General features: G+C 37.1%; 1 protein-coding gene across 11 annotated transcripts in view; it reads left to right on the top strand.

Moving 5' to 3' along the window:
* ZMYND11 (zinc finger MYND-type containing 11) overlaps positions 1–13,285 on the top strand; it is a 95,420-nt gene that overhangs the window by 54,993 nt on the left and 27,142 nt on the right. For 8 of the 11 annotated variants that reach the window (XM_036993705.2, XM_036993712.2, XM_036993709.2 and 5 more), the window contains 8 exons: positions 1,335–1,412; positions 1,872–1,964; positions 4,076–4,163; positions 4,677–4,732; positions 5,965–6,042; positions 6,905–7,023; positions 11,572–11,779; positions 12,169–12,237. In XM_036993705.2, coding sequence (XP_036849600.1) covers positions 1,335–1,412; positions 1,872–1,964; positions 4,076–4,163; positions 4,677–4,732; positions 5,965–6,042; positions 6,905–7,023; positions 11,572–11,779; positions 12,169–12,237 — 789 coding nt within the window. The remainder of the gene's footprint in view (positions 1–1,334; positions 1,413–1,871; positions 1,965–4,075; positions 4,164–4,676; positions 4,733–5,964; positions 6,043–6,904; positions 7,024–11,571; positions 11,780–12,168; positions 12,238–13,285) is intronic. The other 3 variants (XM_036993713.2, XM_036993710.2, XM_036993708.2) reach the window with 1 other exon arrangement.

Below are 13,285 nucleotides of genomic sequence, written 5' to 3'. Positions count from 1 at the left end.
AAAAGATTATAAACCTGGGGTCCAGGAAATGTCTTGCATTTTAAACTCTCCATCTGCCATTTGTACTCTGTGTTGGCTATGTTTCACAAGCATCTGAGGAATTAACTAATAAATTACTGGACAGATGCAGAGCATGGGACCTTCTCCCCAAAATGCCAGCCCGCATGCTGAAAGTGGAGTTTTACAGATGTGTTTTACAGAAGTTCTACCATGTGTCTGGGTATGGCTATGGTTGAGAAAAAGTTCTCTGTAATTACCATAAATTTAGAAACTGTGTGCATGGGTCATAAAATAAACCTGTATAGGGAAGGAAGCATTGACAATCTGTGCATCACCAGAGACTCCAGGTGAGAAGTGGAGGGAGGGAGGGGTCCCTTCAGACATAAAGTACAGGAAACTTGAGTCTCCAAGTAAGGAACTGTTTTTCCAAAATTTTAACAATTTTAATTTTAAACTCAAGCCAAGAATCCTCAGTTACGTGAGAAATGTTTGCTTCTTCCTCCACTGGGTGTAGCATATTAAGATGACTTACTGCATATAGTGTCTTGGGAGCAATATTACCACTGGGCAGAGAATCATAATCTAGTGGGCTGAGAAAGTTAGTGTCCGTTGAATAGTGGCTCAAACCTTCTCCATCCTCTACATGCAGTCAAGTGTCTGCCAGGGTCTTAGCCTTGACAAAGAAACAGGACCATTTGTCCTTGTTCGCTAGCTGTCCAGAAATGACATAAAAGGTAGAATCATATCTTTTTCTCTTCATGTGCAGTTAGATTTTTCTGAGAGCAATTGAAGAACCTAACTAGCTTTTAGGCCAGACTAGTAGAAATTGGAGCTCTGAGTGTTTCTCAGTAAGTTACTTTAGCTGAAGATGGAGGTGTGTACATCAGTGGTGTATGTGATTCACAAGTGACACTGATTTTAATGCCCTTTGTAATGAAGAATAATGTTCTGTTGAAATTCAGTATCCAGTATTGCTAATTTAAAATAATCCCAAAAGGACTTCAGCCATCAGTATCTTTTTCTTTGGTAAAATGTGTGATTTTACTTATCATTATTATCGTTTTTTTTTTTTATCTGAAAATTGGTTGAGGTTTTAAAATATAAAAAAAGCATAATCTCAGAGATATTATGACAAATACAATGTAATGTTTTCTGTTTCTCATTAAAGGCTGTTTTTGCTATGCAAATTTCAAAGATTTCTCAAGTCTATTGGAAATAGTGCTTCTTTTAATAAAATCTTTACATAATGTAATCTCTTATATGTAGAGTCTTTTACATGAATATAGACATACAAATGATGAGGTCTTATATCTGGCCTTTTCTATTTTTAACAGAGCATCAAGAAGAAAAACACAAACAAGCAGGAGATGAGCACATACCTGCGATTCATCGTCTCCCGCATGAAAGAGAGAGTGAGTTTGAGAAGGGGTCTTTCAGAATCTCCAGAAATATATTTCACTCTGGGTCATTCTTTAAAACTTACTCTCTGACAAGTAACAGATAGGTGTGGAGCAGTATGAGAGGACCTTTGCCCATCTCCTCTGGGCAGCAGTATGAGAGGCCCTCCATAGAGGACCTGTAGATGGCTCTGTCTTTGCTTTGGTCACAGATATTTCTTTAGTTGCATTAGTTTGGAAACATTTACATTTTTTAATTCCATTTATCAGAATTAACATTTTTATTGATAATTAGTGTTTAAAGTGGAATGGAATTTTCCAAAATAATCTTTCTGTCAGAACCTTAGGGAGCTGCTCACAAAGCTACTAGTGCATGTGCGTTTCTCCATTAAGCTGTAAAGTACTTGTTAAGCATTGATGTTTCACCTGTCTCTCCTGCCACATTTAAAACTGATGATTCCAATGATATTTCAGGCTATAGACCTTAATAAAAAGGGCAAGGACAGCAAGCACCCCATGTATCGGAGGTTGGTCCACTCTGCAGTCGATGTGCCTGCCATCCAGGAGGTAAGGTGGCACCTGCGTTCTTGCTGTAGGTACACACCCTGAGCTCCCGAGTGGCTGAGTGACATTCTGCCTGTCTGTGCCCTGGAGTGTCTGCTCGCTGTTGCTGAAACACAAGGCTCCTCTGCCACTTGTGCATTGCTGCTACCTAAGGCTTGTGTGCTCATTCTGGTGCAAATTCAGTGTCCCCTTTTAGAAGGTCTCGTTTTTAGCAACCTCTAGATTCTTGATGCTTGCTGATTAAAGCGAATGTATTGGAGGAGGCCAGTGGTTTCAGAGGCAGAGAACTCATTGGTGCAGCTTGCTGGTTTGGTGGCAGTACTCGAGTTTCTTTCAAGGAAGAATTAGAGTGTGGAACTGGCCCAGAGTCGGAAAACAGGGAGATGAACAAAACAGATTATAACCAGAAAACTTAACTATTCTCAGTTGAAATTCTTATTTTACCCATTTTAGCTGAGGATTGTTAATGAGTTTGTTAACATTTAATTAAAAATTAAAATAAAATCCAGTAGAACACTTACACATGTTTCTAGCTTGGGTTGCTAAGTAACTAATTCTGTACCTTATGTGTCATTTTGAAACTTTTAGATCTGTGGTTGTCATAGTGGCTTTTACAGACACTGTAGGAATAATTTTAAAACACCTTACATGTTTGCTTGTCCCTCATTAACAACTGAGAAAGACTGAAATGAAGATGTAATTATTTCAATGGAAGAAAAGGGTGACATGAGGTTTCTCTTAAAGTGTCTGGATAATTCCAGAATAAAAACAAGTAATTTTAATTTTGCCTCCTGCCCCCCGATTTCCTAGCGTCAGGCAGCCTCTTTTTCCAAATTCTAAGGCTTCTAATGAGGGATTAAGATGTTGGCTGCCCTTCTGCCCTGTGTGCACCCAGCACTTTCCCAGGTTTCCCCAGTCTGACCCTGTTGGATCCATGGAGAACACTAGCTGGGTGGACAGAGTCTTGGACATGTGCTTAGAAAGTATTGACCAGGGGCAAAAGTGCTATAAGGAAAAGAAAGGGGAAGATGTGATTTTTATGCTTTTAGGAATTTACAGTACAGACCAAAATGTAAGCTGTGAAGGTGCAAATACATACAAAATCACAAAGGTGCTTTGGGAATGCTGAGAGCAGCTGTCTTCCACCTGGGTGCATATGGGGCCACCTGGGGGCATATGGGGCCACTTGGGGACAGAGCATACCAGAGCCCACTACAGTCAAATTCAGGGTGAAGCTTGGATACCAACATTGGTTAATAAGCTCCATGACCCCAGATGCCAGACAGGAGCCATGCATCTCCAGCTGGGGATATGGGAAGCCTTCATGAAGAAAGGGCAACTAAATTGGGTCTTGGAGGATTTCAGCAGAAAGGTGAGATCTGAGTCATTCTTTAGAGGTCTTAGCATTCCAGGCTATTTTCAAGCCAGTTTCCTAAAATGATCCTCACCAGGATAAGAAAATTCCTCCTTGCTACTTCTAGGTAACTTTGTCATCTCCCTCTTCTAAAAATTCTGCCTCCCACCCCAAAAATCCTCCTTTGGGATTTTTTGGCAGCTGAAGGCAGAGAGATTCCAATGACGGAAGCCCTTTACATATAGCACTACAATAGGGAGGAGCCCTGACATTTCCCTGGTGCATAGAGGAATACCTAGGACTTTATTTCTAACTTGTTTGTAAGTCAGAACCTAGTACCAATTCAGAATTATCAATGCATCTTCTTCACAGTTGTGGTAAACTGTCTCAGAGGTGAACAGTTCTTTTTTTAAATTCCCCTGTGTTATGTAGGTATGTACTTAAGGGTCTCATCAACCACACTGTTGATTATTTACAAAGCTTAGCAGCAGCTTTTATCATTGTTACAGAATGAGATGTTCAGGATCCAAGGTTTAGTCCAGTAAATTAATACAGAGGACAGTGGTGTTGGGGTATCTGATTTGCTGCCCTCTGCTGTACTGTATATTCCAGCCGTGGGTTTCCTTTATTCGTGTTGTCAATGCTATGGGACTTAGGAATTCTGGAAAATTCTACTCTGTTCCATATTCGACCCCTATAAACATAATGCAAATATTCTCACCAGGTGCTCTTCCGCCATTTTGTTTCTTGCCTTCTGCAGAAAGTGAATGAAGGGAAATACCGAAGTTATGAAGAGTTCAAAGCCGATGCTCAGCTACTTCTGCACAACACCGTGATTTTCTATGGAGGTGGAATTTCTTTTTCTTTCATGTTTTTTTTTTCATACCATTTACATTTAAAGTTGAAAAATATTTTTTATAAAACATTACATTAAAAATCAACACTAATTCTGTAAGTAAGTATTAATGTTAGGGTTTAAACTTAAAAATATTTGTTATAAACTTAAAAATAATGATTGGCCAAAAGGAAAACTCTAATGAATGATGAAATATTATTCTTTTTAATTTCATATATAAATTTATAAGCTTAGTTGAGAGGTTTTTCATAAGTACTTTAATTCTGATCATTTCCCCATCAATATCCTAACATTCAAATGTAAAATAAGAGGCACTGTACACCTAGAGAGTTAGTATGAGCTTAGATATAAAAATTAAAGCTGCTTATTGAATTTTATTTTGCTGACTGAACTTTAAAATAATGTACTTTTGTTAAACTGTAAGAAAATGTAAATGATTGTATTAATTTTCATAGTCTTGTGTGTCTAAATTCTGGTAATAGATAATATGTATGTTTAATTACAGCAGACAGTGAGCAAGCTGACATAGCAAGGATGCTGTATAAAGACACATGTCATGAGGTACGTAATCCATTGCTAATAATTAAGCTCTTGCTGTGTTCCAAATTAAATTATTTCAGGATTCCACCCTTATATACATCTTAGCTTTGACATTTCCTTTAAATAAAATTTTGTTAAATGTATCTTATTTCCATGTTGACCTGCATGGGAAATAATGCAAATAGTTGGGGATGGGGAAGAATTCTGGCAGCACTATTCTTAGAGGAAGCCTGGGAGTTAGATTTAGTTACTAAGTAACTTCTGTAAGAAACTTACTGCTCCCTCTTAGGTAACTGCCTTTGAGGGTATAAGTAGCATAGGTCTCTGACTGTGTGGCAATGGACAGACCCTCAATAATGTTACCCTCTTGGAATGTCAGATTCAATTTCAAGTTACTACTGGGCTACACCGGCAAAAAAAAAAAAAAGAAAAAACACCAACAAAGTTCATATTTATACAATAAATAAAACACATATATAGAGAAGGGTTTCTTATTTGAAACTGTAACCATACTACCTTTGCCATAGTGTCTCAATTTATGTAAAATCTTCTATTTTTAAATTCACTTCAGATTTCACTTTTATTTTTTCATTCATTCAACAAATGTTATTGAGTGTCTACGCTGTGCTGTGTAGGGTGTTAGAAAGAATGAAAGGGTGGTCATGCTGCTGGCTCCTGCTCATGGAGCTGCATTCTCACGGGGAGACTTAAGAAACAGTCAAAATGTGCTCTTTACGATTTGCAAAAGAATGTTATAAAGGCAAACAAGGACAAAAAGGAGGCAAAATAAAGACTAATATGGGTAGTAGCTATTTAATGTGGATAGACCAGGAAGACCTTTCTGAGGAAATATTGTTTAATCTGATGGAAACAGTTGGAAAGAGCCCATGAGCTCATACCTGCCAGGCCTCCTAAGAAATTTGTCTTCTGTTCCAAATGCAACCTGGGACCATGGGAAGGGTGGGTAGGGTTAGAACAGGAAAGGGGCAGCCTCTTACATTATTTTTTATCTAAAAATTAATGATTTAAGCTTACAAGACAAAATTCAAGACTATGTACATGAAAGAGAATGTTAATTTACATGGACATGTTTTTTTTTTTTTTGAGAGGGCATCTCTCATATTTATTGATCAAATGGTTGTTAACAACAATAAAATTCAGTATAGGGGGGTCATACATGGACATGTTTCATATAGTTTAATGCACATGTATATTTTATGTAGTAGCACTAAATAGTTGCTTTTCTTTTTCAGCTGGATGAACTACAGCTTTGCAAGAATTGCTTCTATTTGTCAAATGCTCGTCCTGACAATTGGTTCTGCTATCCTTGTGTATGTGAAATTTTGTGATTTTTGTGTTACCTCTTCAGTGCGCGATGTACTGCTCTAAAGTTCATTTGCAATGTGCACTTTTTAAAGATTGTAATGCTTCCTAAATATTTTTCTGTTTATCATAGTAAATACGATTTTAATGAGTATAAAACAAAGATGATAAAAACAGCTTGGATTGCTATCCATTTCTGACTTTAGAATGAGACGTTTAAGAATAAGAATGAACATTGTGTCCCTCCATAGATAGTACAGAAAATTTTTGCTTTTGCTCACTCTCATAAGAAATCAAAGGCATTATGTACATTTATAGCTGTGTGCTTTCCCCTAAATGATATGATTCCAGGAAAGGTGTTGACAGAAGCCTGTAAGTATTCTCAGTGGCCCCAGTGACACAGACGTCAGAGGCCGCCTGAGAGCAGCCGGTTCTTGAACTGCTAATGTGCTTGCCAGCCACTTGAGGGTCTTAATGAAACTTGGGTCTCTGCTTTGGTAGGTCTAGAGGAGGGCCTGAAATTCTCCCATTTCTCACAGCCTCCCAGGTGTTGACTAAACTTCATGGAGCAAAATTGGGGTGTTGTGGCCTCATTTCAAAGTGCTGCAGCCTATCAAGGGAATATTTTTCCTGTTTCTCTGAGAAATGAAAGTCCATGTTGCTATTCTTATGCAAATTTTAGGATTTTAGTGTTTTTCCAGAAGGCATAATCAATCCCAGGGAGAAAAAAAGTTCTATGTGTTTAGGAGTTAGGAAAGAAATATTTTCAAAACATGGATTATACTTGACTAGGTAGTTCAATATTAATGATATATGCTTGTATTTAATACTTTGAAAGTAATATGATAAGCTAAAACATTTTGTTTCCAGATACCTAATCATGAACTGGTTTGGGCTAAAATGAAAGGTTTTGGATTCTGGCCAGCCAAAGTCATGCAGAAAGAGGACAATCAGGTTGACGTACGCTTCTTTGGTCACCACCACCAAAGGTAATCATGACCCTGTGTGCAACAGTCATAGCTTCGTAGCTCTGTTCTGAGGGTCATTAGGAGTGCCCTGTCATGCTGTTATCAGTGTCCTGGTAGCTTCTTCATCAGAAACAGTATGACTTTTATTTTACATTGAAGGAACAAATCAGCACATAGCTCAACTGGGCAGCGAACAGTGTTTTCCATAAATTGTATTTCTACGTATATTTCAGGTACTATTTACTAGGACAATTTCAGTAGCAGACACTGTTGAACTCATAAGCATGTTAATGCTGGGATTGAATTTACAATGGCAATGGAATAGGTTTTAGAATGTGTCCATTTCACATATTGTGATGACATTAGAGTAGTTTCAGCCATCTCTTCAAAGCTCTGTGAAAGGCATAGACAAAAATAATCAACTCAGGATAAGATAATGTCAATCTTGTGATCTAAGAATGTATATAAATACCTTATGTGTACATATAAATTATATGCATATAAACTACCAGACATTGTTTCTGATCTAGATTTTAAAGTTTCTTTTGCTAGGGAGATATATATATAGCAAAGCTTAAAAATTTACATTTTCTTAATACAAGAATATTTGTATCCCAAGAGTGAAAACTATTTTTGGTACCATAAAATTATTTTTGCATAGCTAACTATTTCATACAAAGAATGTTGAACTCTGCTACTATAAAATTGCGGCTTTTTCCTTCATTGTAATGTTAAGGTCTTAACATTTATCAAATATTCATAACTAAGAAGTCCAAGGTAAAAAAAAAGTCTAAGGTATCATTTTACACAACATCCATAATACCATTGACTCTAATAATGTGAATTCAAGTTCTATAAACTGTCATAGGACTTGGGAGATGGGTGAGTCTACTTGATCAAGCCACAATAGGAATAAGAATTCATATGCCGTTCTGGAGGGGTTTTATTTGGCACAGATACTGAAATAAAGGGGAAAAGTACCAAAAGTCAGCTACATGGTCTAAAAGTCATACTTCGCAAGGATTTAAATTTATAAAAATGTAGTATAATTTAAATAAATATAATATAAGTAAATATAATAAATGTAAATTTGTGATCCATGCCAGGAGGGTAATGGTCTTCTGCACTTACCATTACTGCTGGACAAAGGGCTTTATCCCCCTCCATGGTGAATTTTTACACAGTCTTCAGTTAATCTAAAATAGAAGTTTAGTTACAAGAAACCTGTGGATAATTTAAATTTCCAAAAAAGTAGTGTGTTCTTCATAGCAGATGTGCATTTAGCTGACACTGCTGTTGTGACCAAAACATTAAACAATGATACCAAAATTCAGTACACAATGAATTCCACCACTATGTGATTATTAAGTGGTAATTTCAATGCTGTGTGCTTAGCACACACTAAGTGCTGTGTTTCGCATTGAAACAGGCAGGAAGGCAGCACACATGTTATGGGTGGATGACCAGGTCCAGAGAAGGTTGGATGACGGATGACTGGGTTTGTGTCTTGGTGTTCGCTGCTTCTAGTCTTGGACAGGTTGTGGGATTAGTTCTGAGAGCCTTGTCCCCTCACTTGTAAAATAAGGGCTTCACGAGTACTTATCTCCTAAGAGTTTCTACAATGTTTAAAGAAATTTGTATATATAAAGACTTAAGCATAGTGCTGGTATGTAGCAGATTACTTAATAAATGTTAGCACTATGATACAAATATACAAACAGCAGGTAAAGTTAATAAAATAAAACACAGTTAAGTTAGAAAAGCCAGAAATTCCGTTATTTTTTAAAAAATCATGGTAATAGGTGAGAAGAAGTGGTAATCAATTTTTTACTTTATTTTTTCTTCATCAGCTCTATAGTATCTTCAACTATGAGTGATATTTTGTTAACAATATGTTTTATGGCGTTCAGTTTAGAATGCAGAAAATATTTAAAAAGAATATTTGAGCTAATCTGCTTGGGTCCTTAAAGTAAGTTTGTCATCTGAAAAGAGAACTAAAAAATAACAGTAAATTTTCAGAGTTTTTCCTCAAAAAACTTATTTTCTGGAGGATTTCTATATAAAAAATTCTGCACATATGGTACTCTAAGGACTTGACTTTAGAAAATATAAGTTCATTTTACTGTAAACCCAGAATCTACTTTGCTTTTTCTGATCAAATTGTGCCCAGTAAGCTATTTGAGGTGATAGCCAGTGACATCACTCAGCAGTTACACTCATGAGTTCTTACTACATCATACATGAAGAGGAGACAGCTAGTAAGGGCCACCAACTGCACGTTTTCATTAATAAATATTTTGTTCTTTTTACTGTCTTAGCCATTTTTATGTGTACAGTTCAGCATTATCAAATACCTTTGTGCATTGGTGGGATAAACAAATGAATGGTTTTGGATTAGTCCCTTCTCAAGACAGAATGTGCTGCTCCCTCCTCAGACCCTGAGCAAGTTGTAATGCTCCTGGAAGAAAAGCAGCTGTGATCCTGCTGTTTAAACAATAAGGGGAGTTTTTGTGGGATTTGCGAGGGTTTACCTTACAAGAGGAAAAAAGTAGCTGATAAAGGTGTATGTCAGCAAAGCTAACTCTTTATGCTGCATGTATTTGGAGAATCTTCTGCCAGATCCCTGAGCCATTTTATTCTGCATGTATTCCAAGCATTTAGGATTAACAGATGTATGTATAGCGCTAGCCAAATATTAGACTTACCCTATATTGTGAGGTGTTGTGTTTGCCTTTTTTTTTTAAGATCAGATTGCATACCTAGTGATACTCTTAAAAAACTAAAATCTGATTATGTAGTTATTGAGTTGATTGTAAGAATAGGAAGGTATGTGTGAACTACATGGCAGTTAAGTCTCATATAAAAATAGACAGGAACAACTTTATTATGTTCAAGGGATAAACAGGTAATTTATACTTGCATAGGGCACAGGTTCTAGAAATCTCTCTCAAAAGCACACTGATTTTAAAAAATGAGCTGAAATAACTTATTGATTACTTAGTACATAATAGGTCCTCAGTAAATACTGGTTGACTGAAAGAGTAAATGTAATATCAATTCAAGATCTACTGGCAAGGGACTCTTCAACAGGCTAGAATGTCATTAGCACTCTTTGCATTAGAGGTTAGAGTTTTCTAATTAAGCACTATGGCGAATGAGAGACTGCTGATATAATATTATAAATAATTACTTGACAGTTCAGATTTAACAATTTCAGCTATTGTTAGCATATAACAAATATTATATATGTAAAGTGTGCTTTTAAATTTTAAAGCAAATATCTTACCTTATGTAAGCAAGTTAGAAGTGCATTTGTGGTTTAGGCACATGTGCCATGATCCTTCAAGATTTCTCTAGAAAAGTCAAGGTCCCAGTATTTCCAAAACTCCATAATTATAGGCCAGGAATAAAAGCTATGCTGTCTTATAGATTTAAACAAAAGACTGAAAAGAATGAAATGTTTATGTATTCATAATGCTGTACCTCAACTTAAATCCTGTGCCCTAGAGAATGTCTTACAAACTGTTGCTCACTCATCCTTATAGTTTCCTGTCTCATTTGTGACATTCCCTTTGCCTGGAGTTTTTCCCCTCAAGTGGTTCCCTGTCTAAATACTACTTGTCTTTCAAGATCAAGATCAAGTCCACTTGAACCCTCTTCCTCTCCAGAGCACCATAGAATCTCCTTGACTACATGCTGCATTGCATTACCGTTGCTTCTCAGTAATTTTTGACAAATAAAAGATTCTGAAAGGCAGAGGGAACGTATGTGGAAGTGCTGCCCTAATGACTAGCCAGTGAGCACCCTCACTGCGCTCCAGGCACTGATTAAGAGCTTACTCTGGCTCTCCCACTGTCAGATGAGGCAGTAACGCTCATGATCCAGTTCATCCTGTGGGCTGTGCTATGCTTTGCACTGGCATACAAGAGACAGCATTCTGAATCAATACTAATCTACATCCAGTAAAGTGAGGTGTAGTGCCCTGGAACATTGTGTTGAATTTTTAGCATTCTTTCCAATAGAACTGAATATGGTTTTTCATTCTATGTTTTAAGTCAGTATTACACATAATTCAGAGAGACACAAACTTGTGTTCATGACAGAGTCCTTGGTCGCTGAATGGCATAAACACTTCTCTATTTGTTAATCATGGTTTGTCTAATGAATTAGGATGTGATATAAATATAAGTTTCTAGGCACTTTCAAATGATTCTGTAGTTTTAATCTGCAAATAGCTGGATTTTGAATAACAACAGTATTCGAAATAACAAGCATTAACATTTAAAAAGGACAATGTGGGACATACATATGAACTATGTATGACAAGCTAAGCTGGTTAAAGAAAATAGTGAATAATTCTGGGGTATTTGTGAATTACTCCAATTCTGAGAATTTTGCTTTGATGACTGAAAAACAAGTTACCTCACCTATTTTCTACTTGGTAAGAGTTTTTATTCAAGCCATAACTAACAGCCTTAGTAAATTAGAATTGCCACAAATCATACTTCAAAGTGGGTAGAGCCCACTACCACTTTGCATGTTTCTAACTCTACCTCTACATGTCCACAGGGCCTGGATTCCTTCTGAGAACATACAGGACATCACAGTCAATGTTCATCGGCTGCATGTGAAGCGTAGTATGGGTTGGAAAAAGGCTTGTGATGAGTTGGAACTGCATCAGCGTTTCCTTCGTGAAGGGAGATTTTGGAAGTCTAAGAACGAGGACCGAGGGGAGGAGGAGGCAGAGTCCAGTATCTCCTCTACCAGCAATGAGCAGGTGAGTTGTGACCCAGTGATTATCTTAACATGTGAACACTGTTAGTGAACAATCCTCACTGTAACATGTAGATTCTGGCATTTCTCTGTCCTCTCATACAAACACGTAATGAATGTCTCTGTAAAAGAAACTGAAACCAATTCAGATAAACACATAAGCTACCAACACCCCTGGTCCTGACTCTGCCACTGTGAAGGCACATTGTTCTTTCTAGCCATCCCCACCAGAGGAGTGATTCTGTAAGTGATAACAACATGGTGATGGTTGAGATAATACAAAAGGGAGCAAGTTACTCCATTCTTATGTGTGGGTTCACGGTTAGTCTTTTCAGTGGAAAAGTGCTTCACGGTGTCTGGAATAATGTGCTGTTGCTTTTATGATGTCCACAGCTAAAGGTCACTCAAGAACCAAGAGCAAAGAAGGGACGACGTAATCAAAGTGTGGAGCCCAAGAAGGAAGTAAGTGCCTGCCTTGCTGTGTCCTGGTGGCATGGAGACAGGAAATACTGTCTGAGTCATGGTCAAGACAGCTGCTCCTGATGGGTCCCTGGGAATTGCACTGACCTCAGTCAGATACTGCCAACCTAGTGTGGACCCATCTTCTGGCCTTCCTGTCATGATGTGCTATTACTGGAAATATGCATGCATGCTGAGAGTGTCTATCTGAGTTGAGCGACTTGGCCAAGCCTGGCTAAGTGGCAGGGGTCACTGTGCTGCATTTCCTGAAACACTGATGTTTTCTCTTCACATTAAAAGCAAAGCATTTATTCAATAAATCAAATAGACCAACATTTAAAAACTGGAGGAAACTATGGTTAAGTTTAGCCTTTTAATGTTACATAATCTCTTCAAACCAGGTATAAATTTGGGCACAGTCCAAGCGCATGATCAATGAGAAATGGTTTAGGATTTTAGGAACTTTCTTAATAAATCTAATCCAAAGAGGTTACTATAAACTGATAATGCTTTTATATTTCATATGATGAATTGTTTATTCAGTCTTTTTTTTCTTTTTTTTTTTTTTAGAGTTACAAACTTCAATTTATTAAATAATTTAGTCACAGGAATGAAGTACATCACAGGAATAGAGCTAATAATATTGCAGTATATTTATGGTGACATAATAACTACACTTATCATGGTGAGGCTTTGGTACCATAAACAATTGATGGGTCATTTTGTTGTTCATCTGAAACCAGCATCATCATGTTTTTTAATCATCTGTATTTCAACAAAAACATTTTAAGGAATAAAGGAAGAATAAAATGGCCGATAGTGTCTAAAGGTGAAGAAACTAGAAAAATAGATTCAGATCATATTCAGTTCTCATTCTCCTTAAAACAAACATTCCAACAAGGAACCATGAGGTCACAAAACGTTAGGCTGATTGAATCTCTTGTGCATAGCCACTCCTTTAATTTTTTTTTGTTGTTGTTATTAATCTACAATTACATGAAGAACATTATGTTTACTAGGCTCCCCCCTTCACCAAGTGCCCCCCCACATC

This window comes from Manis javanica, chromosome 2 (genome assembly GCF_040802235.1).
Source record: "Manis javanica isolate MJ-LG chromosome 2, MJ_LKY, whole genome shotgun sequence".
NCBI lineage: Eukaryota > Metazoa > Chordata > Mammalia > Pholidota > Manidae > Manis > Manis javanica.
This window is presented reverse-complemented; position numbering and strand designations above follow the sequence as displayed.